Consider the following 18,053-nt stretch of genomic DNA (forward strand, 5'->3'; position numbering starts at 1 on the left):
GGGGGGAAGGAGTCGGGCACCACTGCTTGGTATTAGGTGTCAAGTATCGGGTCGCTGTGACGGTTGTGGATGGTGGAGACCGCCAAAAATGGACGATATTTGGGCTGCGCTTTGCGCAGCATTTGGATTTCCACCTGGTGTGTGGGTAGGGAGAGACAGGGGGGAGCGCCCAATTTTTGGGCAGAGTGCGCGGGACGCCTTGTTTGTAGGAGCATGTGGCTGCCCCTCTTGAGCTCTTTCCCTCCGTCATTGAATATTAGTATATGAGCTTTAAGGACAACCCTGCAGGCTCCAACATGTTCCATAATCCGACTACTTCGGGAATGTGACAGCCAATAAAAGTCCGTCCAGATAGTTCAAATGCCACTTCAAAAGTAGCTTCTCAAACATGAATATCATGATTGTACTCTATTATAGCGATGAAAGACATGCAAAATGCGCTGTCAGCTGGGGAAGTTGGAACTTTAATTTTTATGCACGTGGAACCAGGGAGCTGCCTGAACAAGGCAAACACCTTAGAAACTCACCCCCAAAATTGAGATTTTACTCCACGTATTAAATTATACAGTATGGAATGGTTTGACAGCGAAAGCTGCATGCGACGAATATAGAAAATCGCTGATGTACGGAAGGTCTGTAATGTATTGGTAGAGCTTGCAGAATGGATAAGCGAAACTTGCGCATCCTTATCTTGTTGACAATCGCTTTCACACATTATAAGTTATATTTGTATTTGCGCAGAGTACTTGGCCGCGGCTTTACACTAGGCACACTGATTTCCATATGGCTAGTAACAATATGCAAATTAACTTCGCCACATGAGACTGAGGATTGAATAGCGGGCCTAGGGCGCCCAACCCAAATGCCTGGAACTCTTGACCTGTCTTTGACGACTGGTGGCAGACACGACGCAAAATGGACCCATTCAAGCCACCAAGGAAAAGCCCTGCAAAGCGAGGAAACTTACCTATGGGGGTTGGGCACATTCCACCACCTCAGGCGTACAAGCAGCCTGGACATCCGCAAGCAGGGCGCAAGCCGCATGGCCTTTTGCAGACGTTAAATAAGCTTGAACAGGAATCGGAGGACAGGGCGTTCGAGCTTATTCGGCTCAGGGTAGGCTCACCAACTTAGAACGGAAATGCGGAGTCAAGCGCTTGCATTTCAGCATCCTACGAGCTGAATGCTGCGTGCATCCAATCATCTTGCTACGCTCCTTAGTTGACCACATTTTTTTAAAACTGAGTTGCTTGATCGCTATACTTTCAATGACAACGTCGTTCGCAGACGTTGGTGTTGAAGTTGGAGAAAGAGAAGGAAGATGCAGCGACAGTATGCCAGGACCTCAAGCGAGAAAATGCGGAGCTTCAACAGGTGTGCGGGCATTTTGAGTCAACTTCAACTGGGACGTTGTTAGGGGGCTCGCCATGGTCAACCAACCATGACACCCTCGCACGCATCAAAGAGCAACCTGTGTGCCTGTCATTCTGCTTGCCTGATCATAAACTATTGCCATATCGGGGTCTGTGGTCTTGACTTGTCTGTCGGTCCTCCCGGGTGCTCAGCAACCACGGACAACGTGCGCAAACAATTGCAAGATTATGAAGTAATCTGCACGACATTTCATGAAATAATGCCTGCCGGGCACCTGCTTGGCTGGACGTGGACGTCCGGTTTGCGTGTCTACTTATTCAAATTTTGCACACGTTTCCCCCACTTAACAGGAACTTTCAAAATCCAGCTCAGAGTTGCAACGACTCAAGCGTGAGCACAACGAGTTGCGTTGCCGGCAGTGGCTGGACAATGCGCAGGGCCTCAGCCACGTCCGCGCCGCCGCCATGGAGGCAGCGGCTGCGGCCGCTGCTGCCGCCTCCTTCCCTCTACAGCCAGGTGGCCCCAGCGGCGCCGTCGCCCCCTCGACACATGGACGCAGCGTTGCCGCCGGTGGGGGCTTGAACGCCACCAGCGGCACCACAGATATGTTGCTGACGGCGGCGGACGACCCGGGGCCGCCGTCACCGCGGAGCGAAACGCCGCTGACGGCAACTCCACCGGGGCCGCCGGGCATGGCTGGCGAAAGTCTGTTGCAGCAGCCAGGCGGCCAATCGCTCATGGCCATTGAGGAGTCACGCGAGGGCGAGGAGGGCGAAGATGGTGGCGTTGGCGGCTCTTCCGAGGCAGCCGCGCCTGTGGCCATGACGCCACGTAGCAAATCAATCGCGTCCGTATCTGCGCTGCCGACAGGGGCGCAACTTAGCGGGGGTACCATCGCCACTGTCGCAACTGCCGCCACGGAAGACCGGGTTGCCGGCGAGGGCAATCCTGCGTTGGCGCGCACCAGCAACAGTACTGGCAGCGCAAACCACGTCCCACGATGCAACTCGGCGCGTGGGCCGCAGGTAATGTCGGCTGTCGCGACGACGCCTGTGGGCATGACGCCTCCTCTGTCGCCGGCAGTCGGCATCCGGGCATCAATGCTGGGCCATAACAACACCGCGTTCGCGGCCTCGGCATCAGCGGCGGCGGTCGCAGCAGCGGCAGCAGCAGCGGGCGTGGCGCCCGCGGCAGCGTCGCCGGCGCTGCCGTCTCAGCAGGTCCACCAGCAGAAAGCGGCAGCAGCTGCGACGGTGCTGCTGCAGGAGGAAAACAAGCTGCTGGCGGTGCAGCTCTCAGACTTCAAGGAACGTGTGATGTACCTCCAGCAGGAACTTGCCGAGGAGAAAATCAAGCACGACTCTAGCATAGCGGCGAAGAAGGAGCTGGAGGAACGCCTGGCGGAGATCACCGCCGCGGCGGCAGGACCGGCGTACCACGGCGGCGGCGGCGGCGGGGCCTCCGCTGGCCGCGGCGGCGGCGGTGGCGGCTGGCGGAACAGTAGCGGCGGCGCCCCAGGCAGCGCCGCGCGTGACCTGCAGCGCATGCAGAGCCACCAGCAGCACAGTCCTGTACGTGGCGGCGGCGACGGCGGCGAACGGCCCAACGTGCTCAGCCCCATCACGGAGCAGAGTCTAAGCGCACTGCAGGACCTTATAGCCAAGCTACGAGAGGACAAGGACACGGCGTTGGTTTCGAAGCAGCGGGAGCTTGACGCGGCGAAGCAACGGCTAGACGCGGCGAACAAGGTGAGCTTTGCAAGTCGACCCGACCCGACTAAGCTTGGTCGGGAACAATGTTTTGGTGGCTCTCCCCCATGCAAACATTTCCCGGTCCTGTGTTTGCCGTTGTGCAGCGGGAACTGCAGCGGGCAGAAACTGCATTCAGGTTGTTGTTTGCGGTCATCCTTATTAACCCTCGTGGAACACGATGACTCCAGGCTTTAAAAAACGTCTGTCGCGCGTCTGTCGCAGGAAATCGAAGCGCTGAAGCAGCAGGTTTCGGAGGCCAATCGGGTTATTGTGGAGAAGCTGGCTAAGGCGCCATCGCCAGAAGATGTTGCGGAGCTGAAGCAGCACATTGAAAAGCTCAAGGTAGGTCGCGTGGTGATGGTGTGCCCGGTGGTTGGGTGGTGGTGCTGGCGGTGGTTGGATGATGGTGCTGACAACATGTTTTGGCCTCGTATGTTGTTGCTGCAATCCATATTTTCCGTTGCTGCAACTGGTCATTCTGCACTCGATTGTTGCTTTGGATGAACCGCAGCGTCAGCTTCATAGCAAGAACAAGCATGCGGAGGAGGCCAATGCACGTGTAGCTTCCCTAATGCGGGAGCTGGCCATGCGGGATGCAGCGGCAGCGGCGGCGGCAGCAGTGCCGCCGCAGCCTGCGGCGGCGACGGCGACGACGAGGCCGCCGTCGCCGTCACGGCCTTCTACCTCGGACGTCTCATGCTCGCCAGCGGTCAGCGCATCGAGCAGCAGCGTCAGCGGGGCGACGCTAGCGGCGGCTTCCGTACAGTTGTCGCTGCCGACGGCGACGGGGGGCCTAACGCCGCGCGGGTCGGTGGCGGATTTGAGGGCGGTGACACCCACAGATTCTAAGGCGCAGGAAGCTTCGAGTCCTCCGATCGTCCAAACCGAATCCAGCGACGCTCGCGTGGCATCAGGGCGGTCAGCGACGATGACGCGTCCAGCATCTGCGCGACCGGGGTCCGCGCTTTCACCGCCGCTGCCTGCGGCAGCGGCGTCAGGGGCGGCGGCGCAGACGGCAACGCACGGCACCATGCGGCGGCTCACGTCAGCCTCCGTTTCATCCGTCGATGGCCTCCGCGCCGCCGCCGCAGCGGCGGCGGCGGCTGAAAACGCCGCCGTCAAGCTGGCGGCGGCGGAGGCGCGCCTTCGGGATCAGGAGGTGAGAATTCGGGAGCTCGAGTCGCAGACGGTGGCAATGGCAGCGGAGCAGCGGCGAATCGAGGACGAGGCGGCGGCGGCAGCGGAAAAGGAGCGAGCTGCTCGCGAGGCTAAGGCGGCGGAGGCCTCCGCCGCCGCTTCGGAGCTCCAAAGCCGATGCGCGGCCTTATCCCAGCAGGTAGAGCAGGCGACGGTGCGTGTGATGGAGCAAGAAACAAGGCTTAGCGAAGCGCGTGCGCGGGTCTCAGAACTCGAATCGGAGCTGGCGGCGCAGCGCGCCGGCGCCGACGCCAAGGCGGCGGAACTGCTACGACAATTGGAGTTGGAACGACACGAGGTCGCAACGGCGTCGGCGGCGTTGGCGGAGGCGCAAGCTGCCCTGGCGGCGACATCGCTGGAGCTGCAGCACCGCAACCGCGACCTTGAAGACGCCCGCGCGGAGCTCGGAGAGGTACGACAGCAGCTGGCGGTGGCGCGGGAGGACGCCGCCGCGGCGGCGGCGCGGGCGGCGGAGGAGCTGGCGGAGTCGCGCACGGCGGCGGAAGCCGCTGAAGCGGCCGCCATGGTGGCGCGTGCAGCGGCGGCGGAAGCGGAGGCAGGCGCAGCCCGCCTTGAGGTTACTCTGGATGCGGCGCGCGGGGAATCTGCGGACCTCCGCGGCCGGCTGGAGGCAGCGATTGCGCGTGCAGGGGAGTTGCAGACGCGCGTCGCGGCGATGGAGGCGTCGTGCGAGGCGCAGGTGGCGGCGCTAGCGCAGCACGACACGGCCATTGCGGAGCTGCACGGGCTAATGCACGACTTGACGGAGCGACTGACGGGCGTTACGGCGGAGCGCGACGGCGCGCGGGAGGAGTTGGCGGTGGCGCGCGAGGCCGCGGCGCTACGGGAGGAGGAGCTGGGGGCGGTACGACGAGACTTGGAGGCGACTCGTGGAGAGCTCGAAGCGCGGTCTGCGGAGTTGGCGGACAAGGTCGGTTGCGGGGACAATCTGTCTGCATGCATGCATGTTCGGAAAGCTCGCAGGTGCAGGCAGGGATTTATGAATGAACACATGCACGCACATGCATACAGAGAGACAAAGCTCCTCCAGAGCAAAACCAGGTTCACTCCCACCTTTCCCAATCCGCCACCGGATCCCTCCTCCCCCCACTCCTCCACGTACTGTACATGACCTCTCCTTCCTCCCCCCCGACACCCCCATACCCCCACCCCCACAGGCTACTCAGCTGGCATCCTGTCTCGAGCAGCTGGCCGCCGTAGAGCCCTCCCTGGCCTCCCTGCGCTCCTCCCTGGACTCCACCAAGTCCCGGGCAGCTGACCTGGAGGCCCAGCTGGCCGCCACGTCATCCCGTGCGGACTGCCTGGCCAAGGACCTGGCCGAGGCCACGGAGCGCGTGTCGGACTTGGCCGGGCAGCTGAGCTCGGCGGAAAGCAGGGCGGCGCAGCTGGGACGGGCTGTGGCGAACAAGGACGAGGAGGTGGGCGGGGTCAGGGACCGGGGGCAGTTGTCGTGTAGAGAGGTGGAGGTGCTGGAGTAGAGGTGGAGGGAGCTCGGGTAGAGGTGGAGGGCGAGTGCCGAGGGGTGTGTCTCTGGATGGGGGGAAAAGGGTAAGAGGCGGTAGTTTCACCTGCCCTTCCTCCCCCTTGTCCTGCAAGGCTGCTAAGACGTGCTCTTGAACGTCTGGGTGTAGTTGGTCTCGTCCTGTCTCGCCACAGGGAAAAATTCCGCCATGACGAGAGGCATGTCTGTCGGGCTGAGAAGCTTAGGGTGTTTGCGGCCGCAGCCTTTGCGCTATTGCCCTGGACGACGCCCCGTCGGCAGTTGCGTTCCTTCTGTGAATCTCCATGCATGCTGCATCTTCTCCCCGACCCTTTTCATCATCATGTACTCCCTTCCCGAGTCCTCCCCGCTTCCCCTCTCCCTCCCTCCCCCCCGCTCCCCCCGTTTCCTGGACTTCAGGTCTGCTCCCTGCAGGTTACCGTGGATGTGCAGGCAGCTGAGCTGGAAGAGCTGGGTGCTCGTAACGCCCGCATGCAGGGCCTTATCAAGGAGATGGCGGGCCAGATGGAGGCCCTTCAGTGCAGTCTGTCGCGGCAGACGGGGCTGGTGGCCAAGCTGGAAGCGGCGCTGGTAGCGGCGGGCATGCAGACGGCGGAGATCGAGGAGCTGCACAGGAGCCAGTCCATGGTGTACAGGTAGGTACGCGTGTATGTGCGCGTGCGTTTGTGGGTATGTATGTATGTTGAATGTTCGTCTGGGGAAGGGGATTATAAAAAATATAATATATGATATGTATGTTGTTACAGGGTGGTATAGCTTCACCAGCGGCCCCCTTTCCCGAGGCAGTTCCCTGCTCTCGCCTGCTAGAGGGGCACCCTAATCCGTTCACCCCATCCGACTTCAGAATGTATTCGTTGGGTTCAGCAACTCATTACCACCAGCATTCAACCAAATCTAGCGGATCAACGGCGCTTCAACTTAGTTCCTGATCAGCTCGCAAGTTGATATAATCACGTCCTATACCGTCTATAAGATGGGGGGCCACCTCCCATTTCAACACCTCTCACACACCGAGAGGTCGGCAGGCAAACTTGAACCCGGACACTCCGGGAGCAGAAGCCAGGCCTTCACCTCTCTGCCAGCCGCCTGCCTGTATGTATGTATGTATTTGTGTGTGTTTCGCGTTATCCTACCATCACACCCGCATATACCACCGTCACCACCACTATCGCAGCTACGTCCTTCCGCCGTCCAGTAAGCAGCACCATAAATCCGTAAACACCCCCACCGCCAACGTCTTTTTATGTAGGGAGCGTATCGAGGACACGCAACGGCAGCTGAGCAGCGCCCGCCTGAAGCTAACGGAGATGAACAAGGAAGTCAACCGAATGACGGCTCGTGGAGGTGTGGCGTCGGCAGGGACGTTGCTGGCATCGGCACGGAGCGAGTTGTCGGCGCTATTCAAAAAGATGAAACACGTGGCACAGGTAAAGGGCGCCGTGTGCGTGTGTGCATATGTGTATACGTATGTATGCATGTATGTATGTATGTATAACTTGACGAATATATGTTTATATGTATACATATGTATTCGTCAAATCACATTGTATATGTTCGTCAAGTTTCGCTTGAGCTTTTTCGCATTTTTCGCGAGTGTTTGCGAAGTGGTTAACTGATTCGTTTTCATATATACAGGCGGGTAGGAGGCGGTGTATAGGAGAGAGGGCCGATGTGAAAAACAAGGAACTGCGGCTCCGAAACCCCTGTACTCTGCCGCTGTCCCCATGCTTAAATTATACTTGCGGTTAGATTCCCTTGTTCGATCTGTTATTGTTGTTCTTGATGTTGGTGGTGGTGGTGGTGGTGCTCCTGCAGGCTTATCGCCTCACATTGCCGACCATAGTAGCGAAGCAGCTTCGAACTGACGGCGCAAACTTGACGGAGCTGCAGCTCTTCCATCTGCTTCATGCCGTACTGGCGGCGTTGGAAGCCACTGGCGGAGGCAGCGGAGGCGTCGCGTCTTCCGGTTCGCCGCCGCCGACCGCGCCGTCGCCGCTGCCGCTGCCATTGCCGCCGCCGCTGGTGGCAACGCAGGCGGCCGTCGCCGCAGCTAGCCATCCCGTACTGGCTGCGCTGCCGCCCGTCAACGGCCGGCCAGGCAGTAATGGCGCCGCGCCGACGCCGTTGCCGCCCAACTACGATCTCCGCGCCGCTCTTCTGGGCCAGCCGCTTTTACTGCCGTCACCTGTCGGCGACGTCGAGCAAATGCCGATGACGGCGTCGGCGATGCTGCAGCGCTCTGCCAGCGGCGTCAGCAGCTTCGCCATTAGCGGAAGCCCTGGCGGCGGCGGTGGAGGCGGCGGCAGCGGCAGCGGCCTCCGATCCCCGAATAAGAGCAGCAGCGTGCCCCACCTGCTGGGAGTCGTGAGCCCTACCATGGTTGCCTATCTGCCTGCAGGCAGCACTCCCGTGGCCAGTGTTCACAGTGGCGAGTTGTCACCTGTGCGAGCAGGCCATCACGGCAGCCGCTACCGTGGCGGGGCCGCCGCCACCGCCGCCGCTGCTGACAGCATGGGCGTCAGCAGCGGCGGCGGCAGCGGCGGGCCGGCGCCGCTGCCGCCGCCGTCGGCGGCAGGGACGACGCGCAGCAGTGCAGGCGGGTTGCGTAGTAGCGCAGGCGGCGGCGGCGGCGGCGTCAGCCGCGCCTTCACGGACACGGGTTCCATTCTCTCCAGCCATAGCCGACGGGCCAGCGTCGCCGGCAGCGTAGTTGAGGAGCTGTGCGGTGACCGGCGCGGCAGCGCAGGCGCCAACGACCCGTACGACAGCTATGAGTCGCTGCCGGAGCTGCCCGTCGCTGTTAATCACTCGACTGCCATCGCCATGGCCGCGGCCGTAGCCGCCGCCGCGGCCGCCGCCAGCGGGATACGGAGCCGTGAGGTGAGCCGGCCGCCTAGCGTTCACAGCCGCCCTGGGAGCTCGGCGCTCGGCGGCGGCGGCGGCGGCGGCGGGAGCGCCACTGCTGGCGGACGGCCCGGCAGCGCCGGCGGCGGCGGCGGCGGTCCCCGGCGCTACTCCGACTCGGGCACCCATGGCGGCAACTCCAGCGGCGGCCTGTCTAGCATTCCTTCGGTGCCTCACCACTTGCCGCCTCTCGTTGCACGGCCTTCCTCGACGGCCCTTATAGCCGTCGACTCGAAGTAAGCTCAGGGCCACAGGCGCGGCCGCGGCCCGTGGTGTCCTATAACTGATGGTCCTTAGAGACAGCTTCAACCTTGCTGGCACCCGGCCAAACAGCGTGGATAGCTCTTTCTCGATGTTTTATCGGAGCTTAATGTTGGACGCAGCACACAAATGAAGATGTGTGTTGTGTTTTGTGCGTGTGCGTTGGGGGGGGGTCCATGCTTGGGGTCATGCTTGGGGCTGTCACTTGCTTGGCAGGATGGGTGCAGACATGGATGGATGGATGGATGGATGTAAGGGCGTAAGAAGGGCGAAAGGACTGGGGGCCACAGAGGTCAAAAGTTGGCTTTGGGCGGCAGCTCAAAAAGAATTTTCGGCTGCGACGACGCCGGGCCGCCTGAAAATTTCCGCAATGGCAGTTCGGTTTTAATGGCACACTATGTGATGAGCCTTATGAACTGCTTTTGCAAATGTTTCGCAAAGAATCATGAAGATGGTATTGAGGAAGGGAGGGGAGGGGATGGGAGGAGAGCGGGAAAAGAAGGGAGGGGAGGGGAGGCTGTTTTACCATGACGCCGTGACAAGATGATGGCAAAAGCCACGCCGCCGCCACCGTTGCCTCCGTCGGCAGTTTTATCAACCTCCCGCATTCCCCCAGCAAGCGAGTGCCTAACTAGGCGCCTCCGTGTCGCTGCCTGATTTGGGACGGATGAAAGGGAAAGGCGCGGTGCTGTGAGATAGCTGGCTGGCCTTGCGAGCGCAGCAGGACACCTAAGGGGGGGGAAGGAGGAGGGTGCAACCATTGCCGAAACAGGCAATAAACCCTTAGTCGTGGCGGCGGGCTGTGCCGCGGAAATGCTTTTGCAGTCCCCTCTGGTTTACTTCGCTTCAAAGGACATGGAGGAGCTATGGCGGGAGGGAGGGAGGGGGGGGTAATGTTAACGACGGCATTGTATTGTGGTGTTTTCCTGGTTGGGGTCTGCAACGTCGTCACTCCCGCAATCGTGCGCATGCACAGCTCCAGGGGGGTTCCTGGAGGGGAAGGGGCGGGGAAAAGGGGCGCGCGACGCGTGTGCGCGTGTCTGTCTGTCTGTCTGTCTGTGTGTTTGTGTGTATATGCCCATGTGCCGGGCGAAAACTTTTTTCTGCACACTCTGTATGCCCGTTGAGCCATCTCTCTCCAATCTCTCCAATGAATGGAAATCTCCTTCGCGCAGCCAGATGTCGAATTTCGGTTTTACCCTCACATCAATGCAAAAAAATCGTTGTTTAACACAAAAAACAACAGCAGCTGTCTGGAGCATTTGGGGGGGATTCCGGTTCACGGGAATGGTTGTTTGGTTGTCTTGTGGTGTCGCAGTGAAAATAGGGATTTTAGGGGTTTAAGGGGTGTTAGGGTATTCGTCACCAGGTGAGGGGTCTTCATGCCGGAAGAGGCAAATACTGCGAATTTTGGGATTCGAATTTTGGGACGTGAGGATGTATCCCGTGAGTCCTGATCCCGGCGACGTGGCAATACGGATGTCGTACGTGCAAGATAAATGAAAAAGATGGTGTTGAATGCGATCTCTGCGTGGTTTTGGGAGGGTTGGGGGTTGGAGCTCTCTTATTCTTTGGACACATCCAGGATTTGGCTTTTGGATGCGTCTACTGGCACACGCACGCACATACATACAGACATACATACCTGTACACGTGTGGGCGCACTTTATTACGACATCCGGAATGGGTGGGGGCCTAACAGCGATGGGTGCGTTGGGTCTGGGGCAGTTCATAATTGTCATTACGACGGCATCTATGGCGGCAGCGGCGGTGGCGGCTGAGCAAATCACGTGCGGGGCCAGGGAGCGATATCAGGGGGATCTGCTGCCGCTGCTGCTGCTGCTGCTGCTGCTGCCGCTGCTGCTGCCGCTGCTGCTGCTTGTGGTGGTGGTTGTGGTGGTGTGCTACGACACGACATCGCGTGTCACGTCACGTCGAGGAATATCGCTATCTTAAATGCCGCACTTTACACCACTCCACTTTACCTTCAGTGTCTCCCGCGCACGTTGTACCGGGAGCCTGATTAAGCAACACAATATAAGTATATGTGCGACGTGGCGATGTGGGTGTGTGGGTGTATGTATGTGTGTCTGTGCGTGTGTGTTGTGGTTTACATGGCGCAGTGCATCATCCTCTCATCCTCATCATCCTCATAATTGTGAGGTGCACAACCATCTCGACTGTGCCAGAGTTGAGGGGGGAGGGCCTTGTTGACGTTGCCTGGCGGGCCTCTGCCCAGATCAGATCTTAGTTGCGGATCGAGGACTGTCGATCACGTGACTGGGGTATGTATGTGTGTCTGTGTGTTGTGCACCCGCGTGTGTGTATGTGTGTGTGCGTTGTGCACCCGCGCATTGTGAACCTTCGAGTGGTTTGAGCTAGAGCTCAGGCAGCGGCGGCGTGCATGCGCGCGTGTGTGCGTGTGTGTGTGTGCGTGTGTGTGTGCGGCAGCGTATGCGCGCGTGCACGTGCCCAGGAGGAAAGCAATGCATCCTCTGGGGGTTACATCAGGGGGACAAGCATACTAATACATACGTACGTACGTACATAGATTGCTGCACGTGTTGATGGGTTTTAGAAGGGGATACCGGGTGAGATAATCGGATGAGAGGAGAATTTTGATGGTGTATTGGGGGGGGACTAAAACACCATGTAAGCTGGAAACATTGTGTTGGTGGTGCGTGCGGTAGCGATAGGAAAATAGGCGCCTGGATAAAAGCTATGGGGTTTGCGTCTTATGTGGACTGAGATGTCGTGTCATGTACTGCAATGGCGAGTGAGCGTTGGTTGGCGGCGTAGATTGGGACATGATCTCGCGCGCTGGGAAGGGCACTGGTTTCGGAGGTACAGCAATAGTACGGCAATAGACTATAGTAGTGATAGACTGCGCGATGGCCCGTTTGATTGTTAACACTGCTTTTCACATCTGCAACTGTGTACTTTGTATGGAGTTAGTTGACAGTTGCTCGTTGACGGCACGGTGGTTAGGAATAACCGAAACCTGCCTTCTGACGGTTACATGTTGGTATGAGTACTGCATGTTGGGCAAGCCGGGAAGTGGCTTTCCGCTTGGAACATCTGATCAGAGCTTGGGAGCGGACGCCGAGCACGCTCCAGTTTCAGGGATGCGGAAAGCGTTACATGATAACGACTTCCCCAAATCGTCTTCGATAGTCGCGACTATTGTATAGCTGACTTGCCGAGAGTCTCTTCGAAGACCTGCTCGCCGAGTATAAGGCGAGTATAAGGCCTTATACTCGGTTCATGCCATATACACACATACACACATACATACATACATACATACATACATACATACATACACACATACGCTGGTGGATTGGAACCCCTTGTGCGCCCCTCTGCTCCCGCGTCTGCTCCGTCGTCATTGGCCCAGATGGATTATGCTCCCCCCTGGAGTAAAATCATCTCTTGGAGTGATTTCGTTGCACTCACGCCGCGCGCGCGCGCGTTCCCAAGCACTGTTAATCCGTCCGTATTAAGTCATATAGTCTTAACTGGTCTGGGCAGTACTTTCTACTACGGGAGCTGTGGACGCTGTGCGTGTTATTAGTGGACGGCTGGCTGGGAATGCGCAGTGTCAATCTTACGGCATGTCCTGATCGCGGCGCCTCGCCGGAATCGGAACATCGTGTGTGCACGTACATATGTATGTATGTATGTATGTATGTATGTATGTATGTATGTATGTATGTATGTATGTGGCGAGCTGGAGCGAACGAGTGCCTGCAGCCTTCACCGCGCCGGTGCCCTAAATTCGGCTGACGCCTAGCTATGGGGGAAAGCGGGGAAAGTCTCCTTTGCCAGTACGTGGAGTCTGTATGTATATATGTAAGTCCGTCTGGTTATGTGTGTTTGGTGGTTAGCGTGCGTGCACGGAATGTTTTTACTTGTGAGACGCATAGATGCGTTTTGCATCGTGGTTCGTCCAGCGCGCATATCTCTCATCTCCTCTCGTAGACAGACATAGACCGAGACCAAGAGGAAGGATTGCCGGCTAGCAGGCCATGTACGTGCGTACCTATGTATGTATGTGATAGACTGGTTGATATTCAGACAGATAGCCAACTAAGTGGTTGTTTTATGCAACCACCAACACGATTTAGTATATTCGAGTAGCTGACTCTTAACTCCACCCGAGTTTGTTTGCATGTGTCTGCATGGTATGGTGGTGGTTGTGGGGGGAAACGATTGAGTGTGTAACCCGAGCATACCCGTACTACGTACGGGCCTGCACACAGGTGGTGTACACGTACGGGCCGTTGTACGGACCGTTGTACAGCTTGGTTAGCTACGCATCTCAGCGAAAGGACTGGAAAAATAAATTTTATCATACCATTCTTTTATCAGCTCAGTCCGGTTAAGAAAGCTTGGACAGCCAAAATTCTTTCGGATCTGTTGTAATTACCAGGATTCACATGGAAGGAACTGGTTCCGTCTTTTGTGTAGATTAACCCCACTTAAAACTTGTTCGTTTTCTTGATCTTTAGACAGCGGCCCCAGTTACGTAGCTTTCTTGTGACGTGCGCTCATGCATGTGTGGTTGACCGGCCAGGACCTGCCACACGATCGGGGTGCCTGATTCGGAAACTAAGATCGCAACAACAGCAACAGTAGCAGCAGCACATACAAGTGCTCGCTATTTAAGGGCACCAGCATATTCAGCGATCACAACCGCAGCAGCAGCAGCAGCAGGTGGCTGCAAAGCAGCCAGATAGGAAGGCTAGAGGCAAAACAGCAGAACTAGGCGTGATTCGGTTGCACCCGGGCGAACGTGACGGTCAGCACAAGCACGTGTAAGCCAGCATCGATCCGAGGGGAGTACAGAGACCCGCTAAATGAGACATCCGCCGTGCTAATACACGGATAGCCCTGCCTGTGCCGGTGGTGCCTAGACACGTGCTGTAATAAGCTACATTTACCTTAGGATATAAAAAAACTATTAAAGCTTAATTGGAGTAGCGGTGCGGTATAGAAACTACGAACTGCGCGTGCGTTGCCATCACCCCGGGCATGTGCGGCAGTGTGTGTTTCCGCGTCACGGCACCCAGCTGGATTAGAATTGGGTTACTGAAAATTAGGTTACTGAACCAGTCACACGAGTACAATTGCAATACAGCTACACGATACAGATTACGATACGGCCAGCATGATTGGGATTTGGGCTAGGTAAGAGGTTGAGGTTTACGACCCTGACCACATGAATAGGATTTGGCACCCAACTGGCGGGTGGGATTAGGATTGGGACCCGGCAACAGAATTAGGATTACAACCCCGGCCCTAGGATATGGATAAGACCACGTGCAGCCGGGCCCAGGTCCCGATCAATAAGCTTGGCAGCTTTAGCCTCTCTGTTCATAATTTTCACTTCTGGGGGAAAGCCATCGTGCTCCATTGCCGCGTAAAGCGGTACAGCGCATAGGCGTCCGCTGCCTGTGCATGCCCAAATATGGAGCGGTGCAGCATGGAAATACGTTGGAACCGAGTCTGAACTTTGTCCAATTGCACGATGACCGGGGTGTCCCACACATCTGTAGAAGGCAAATTGAGCGCCATAGCCGTGTGCACCAACTTCTTGTCATGAATCATTTGCACTTGGTGTGGGTGGATACCGACAGGTAAAAGCTCAACCTTATCAAGCTGCCCAAGAGGCCCGCGTACACCCGCGTACAGTTAAGGAGAGCAGGAATTGCCTCCATTCCCTCTAAGTTAAAAACAACTTCCGTATCATTAGTTCAATTGCGCCGTTGTAAGCACTCCTGTATATTATGCATACGCATACAACCGCTCTCTTCTCTTACGACGTAACCAGGTTGCATCTTCCATAACATGTACTATAATAAGTACATCACAGCGGCTTATGCTTAAATCTGCGTTCTTTAGTGTGATTGGTCTTTTTCCAACTCCCATTCGATGGCCGCGTCGATTACGTCACATTGCGAGGTGCTTACATAACCTTAAACATGAAGACATATCACCACTTAATTTGATATAAATTGGTAGTACTGGTTAAGTAGTTATGAATAGACACGTCACTGCGCTCTGTCATGGCGCTTTGTCTGTCTGGGACTGTGTATATCAAAGGCAAGCAGCAGGCATTTCTAAGGCATCACAAGCTGCATCTCCATCAATAGGTTCCTTTGGCTCCGCTAGGTGGGCATTTGCTGGGCATAATGCTCCTTCGCTAAGCTTTTGTCTGGTTCGTGCATCTCTCGCTCGTCCAGCCGTTAATATTGGGTCACGGCAGCCTTATGACCCTGTTGTAGACATTGAGATGCCACTGGAAATTCAATTCATTGTGGATGCCGATTCTACAGCAGATTTCATGTTATGCCAAATCCTTAGGGCTGTAAAGGCCTTTTGTGAACCTCGAGCAAAAGAATGTGCTACAAACTGCTAATAGTGTAACGGACCTATAAATCTAAATGTATCTAACAGCTAGCCATTTAATCCTGCTGACATAATGCCACGGTTGCATCTCGTTGAGGGAGAGAAGCATCATGGACAGCCGACAACTGGTAACCTTCTACGTGCGTTCATATCTCACTACCTCAGAATCTCAAATCAAACTCTTATCCTGCCGACGTATACGTGTACACCTCCCTTGGTTGTATGTTCTCATATGCTCCGCTTGCTCAGATCCGATGTGTCGCTCCTTCGCTCCTTACCTGATGTATTGAGTACCAATCAAATATTGATTGATTTATGGAGGGGTGGAGTGCGGCGGCGGCGGCGGCGGCGTGTGCGTGTGGCCTCCATGCATTTGCCTCCCCTATCCATCCATCCATAAGTCCGGCCGCCAGGCCTCCCCCCTGGCCGTCCAAGTCCGACCCGCTTGCCATATCTGCGGTGCGTGCTTGGGGAGTTATTGATCTATGCGGTGCCAGGGCGAGAAGCACCCAAAGAAGCGCTGATGATTAGTTAAAAGTTCCTGCGTGTTGAGACTGGCATGGTACGTGAGTTACGGCTAGCGAATGATTTGTGCGTATGGCATGCCTCCGTATATCCTAGGAATGGGTTTCGCGTGCTCAATCGCTCTTTATCTACCTTTCCAGGAGCTTCTTCTGGCAGAAGCCATATTTTGTCGCGCACACAAAGTGATGAAAATTCGCTGCAGGCTGGCAAAACCATCAAAAATTTGAATGAAGTAGCTTCTGTGTTTGTTCTGCGTTAGGATGACGAGTTGCATGCAACATACCTGACATGTATTATACCGCCTATCGTTGCTGCTAGCCTGGCCTGGTCGGCCCTCACTGTTGGTCGGTCTGTTGGAATCAGCCCAGGTCAGCAGTTGGTTGCATTAGGCAGGTTATGTAAATTATCAAGCTAAATAAAAGCCGAAGAGTTGTAATTACATATTGTGAGACCATATATCCTATATGCTTCGAGCTCGAAAGATATGGTGAAAATCATTTAGCAACTCCTCAGGCGACCGAGCTGCTACCTGCTGGTAGATGCTTGTTGGCATCAATCCTTCAGTGTATAAAACAAAATTCACTCCCAACAACATCGACCAACAATAACTGAGATTGCGTAAGGTCTTACGGAAATGCCGGCGAAATCTGAACTGCTCGGCGAGTACGTCGATTCGGGTCGGCAGGAAGCTGCGTCGCGAACTGAAGCCCCTGCCTTCTATTATAGCCAGCTAAATGGCGCAGTGCATGCCTTTAAATTTGTTAAGCGTTGGTTGCTGAAACTCAACAGCAAAACGCGTTCTTGCTGCGCCCTGCCTGTCCCAGCACGGCAGCTACCTGGAGTACGGACAACATTAATAAAAAAACTACTACAACTTTCTTTAGTTAGATCTATGTTGATGTAATGTAAAAATTTTTTTGGAGGTGCAGGTCAAATTGATAATGGAAGAAAGGAATGGGCGGCCTCTTACGTAGTTGCTTGTGCCCACGCTGCTTTCTCCTGCAAGCCATGGGTGTCGCTGCGATAGTATTCGTAAATCTTTTGTATGTGGTCGCCGCATTTGCTGCCAAGACGGAAGGTATGATATGAAGAATCGTCTCTGCGCGCACTAACTCGCACGCGTCCTTGCGTCTAGCCTCACAGATACGCTGCCAGTTGATGCTCAGGAAAAAACGTTGAAGGATGTAAATATTTTTATTGTTATGAAATGTCCTCAACTGTTTGCAGATACGGCGCTTCATGATGGGGTAAGCAGCAATTTCCGACGTTCAATGCTGCAGCAGCAGAGCACGGGTACCAACGATACCTTGACAGCTGTCACATGTAAGCATTATCGGCGTGCTGAAGAAAACGGATCTGGGATGCCTTAATTGTAGAAGGATTTTGCGCGCCGCGGCCCTTAGCCTAGCTATGTACACGCACACACATGCGCCCATCCTCCTGGCCTGCTGCCTGTCGTTAAGGTTATTGCATGACGGAAGATATACGTCTCTGGGGTCATGCCCTCGAGGGTTCGGCCTGACTCATACATGCCAAAGTTATCTAGCACAAAGCAAGGCGAGTGTGTGTGAGTGTGTGTGGTTGTTACAGTGGGCTCCAGGCTCAGGCGAGTGATGCAGCCGAAAGCTCCTAGCTGCGTATGATTCTGCTGCCATACAAGCACCTACAGAGAAAGAGTGAATAATCTGCTGCTGCTGCTGCTGCTGCTGCTGCAAGACCGGTAATAGACAGATAGGGTAAGCAGGTCCAATGGAAAATGGTAATGCTCAGTCAAATATGCAATCCAAGCCAGTGTGCCGCTCAACCACATGCACATGCGCCCTGCCCCAATCCGTTAGATAAGGAAAGCCAGGAGGTGCTCCAAAGCCAAACACTCCATCCCGCGGCGGCGGCGACAGGGTCATCGTTTTACTTACTCAACATACATACATGTGTGTATGTTGTTACAGGGTGGTTAAGCTTCACCGGCGGCCCCCTTTCCCGAGGCAGTTCCCTGCTCTCCCCTGCAGTGATTTTTTTTTCATTTAGGGGGGGTCTCAATTTATTCCAACCTAAGTAACAAAGTTGCTAGCGTCGCCGTTATGTATTCCTTAAGAGTGGGGCGCTGG

The 18,053-nt window shown here is 56.1% G+C and overlaps 1 protein-coding gene across 1 annotated transcript; it reads left to right on the top strand.

Moving 5' to 3' along the window:
* Positions 1–969: 969 nt before the first annotated feature.
* On the top strand, positions 970–8,988 carry VOLCADRAFT_96721 (uncharacterized protein; the record flags this gene model as incomplete). Its single annotated transcript, XM_002955697.1, has 10 exons — positions 970–1,116; positions 1,288–1,374; positions 1,725–3,122; positions 3,348–3,467; positions 3,637–5,253; positions 5,501–5,761; positions 6,244–6,479; positions 7,019–7,271; positions 7,660–7,810; positions 8,243–8,988. 10 exons carry the CDS (start codon positions 970–972, stop codon positions 8,986–8,988), a joined length of 5,016 nt encoding a protein of 1,671 aa, XP_002955743.1.
* Between the last annotated feature and the right edge of the window lie 9,065 nt (positions 8,989–18,053).

The sequence above is a fragment of the Volvox carteri genome (genome assembly GCF_000143455.1).
Source record: "Volvox carteri f. nagariensis unplaced genomic scaffold VOLCAscaffold_54, whole genome shotgun sequence".
Classification (NCBI taxonomy): Eukaryota; Viridiplantae; Chlorophyta; class Chlorophyceae; order Chlamydomonadales; family Volvocaceae; genus Volvox; species Volvox carteri.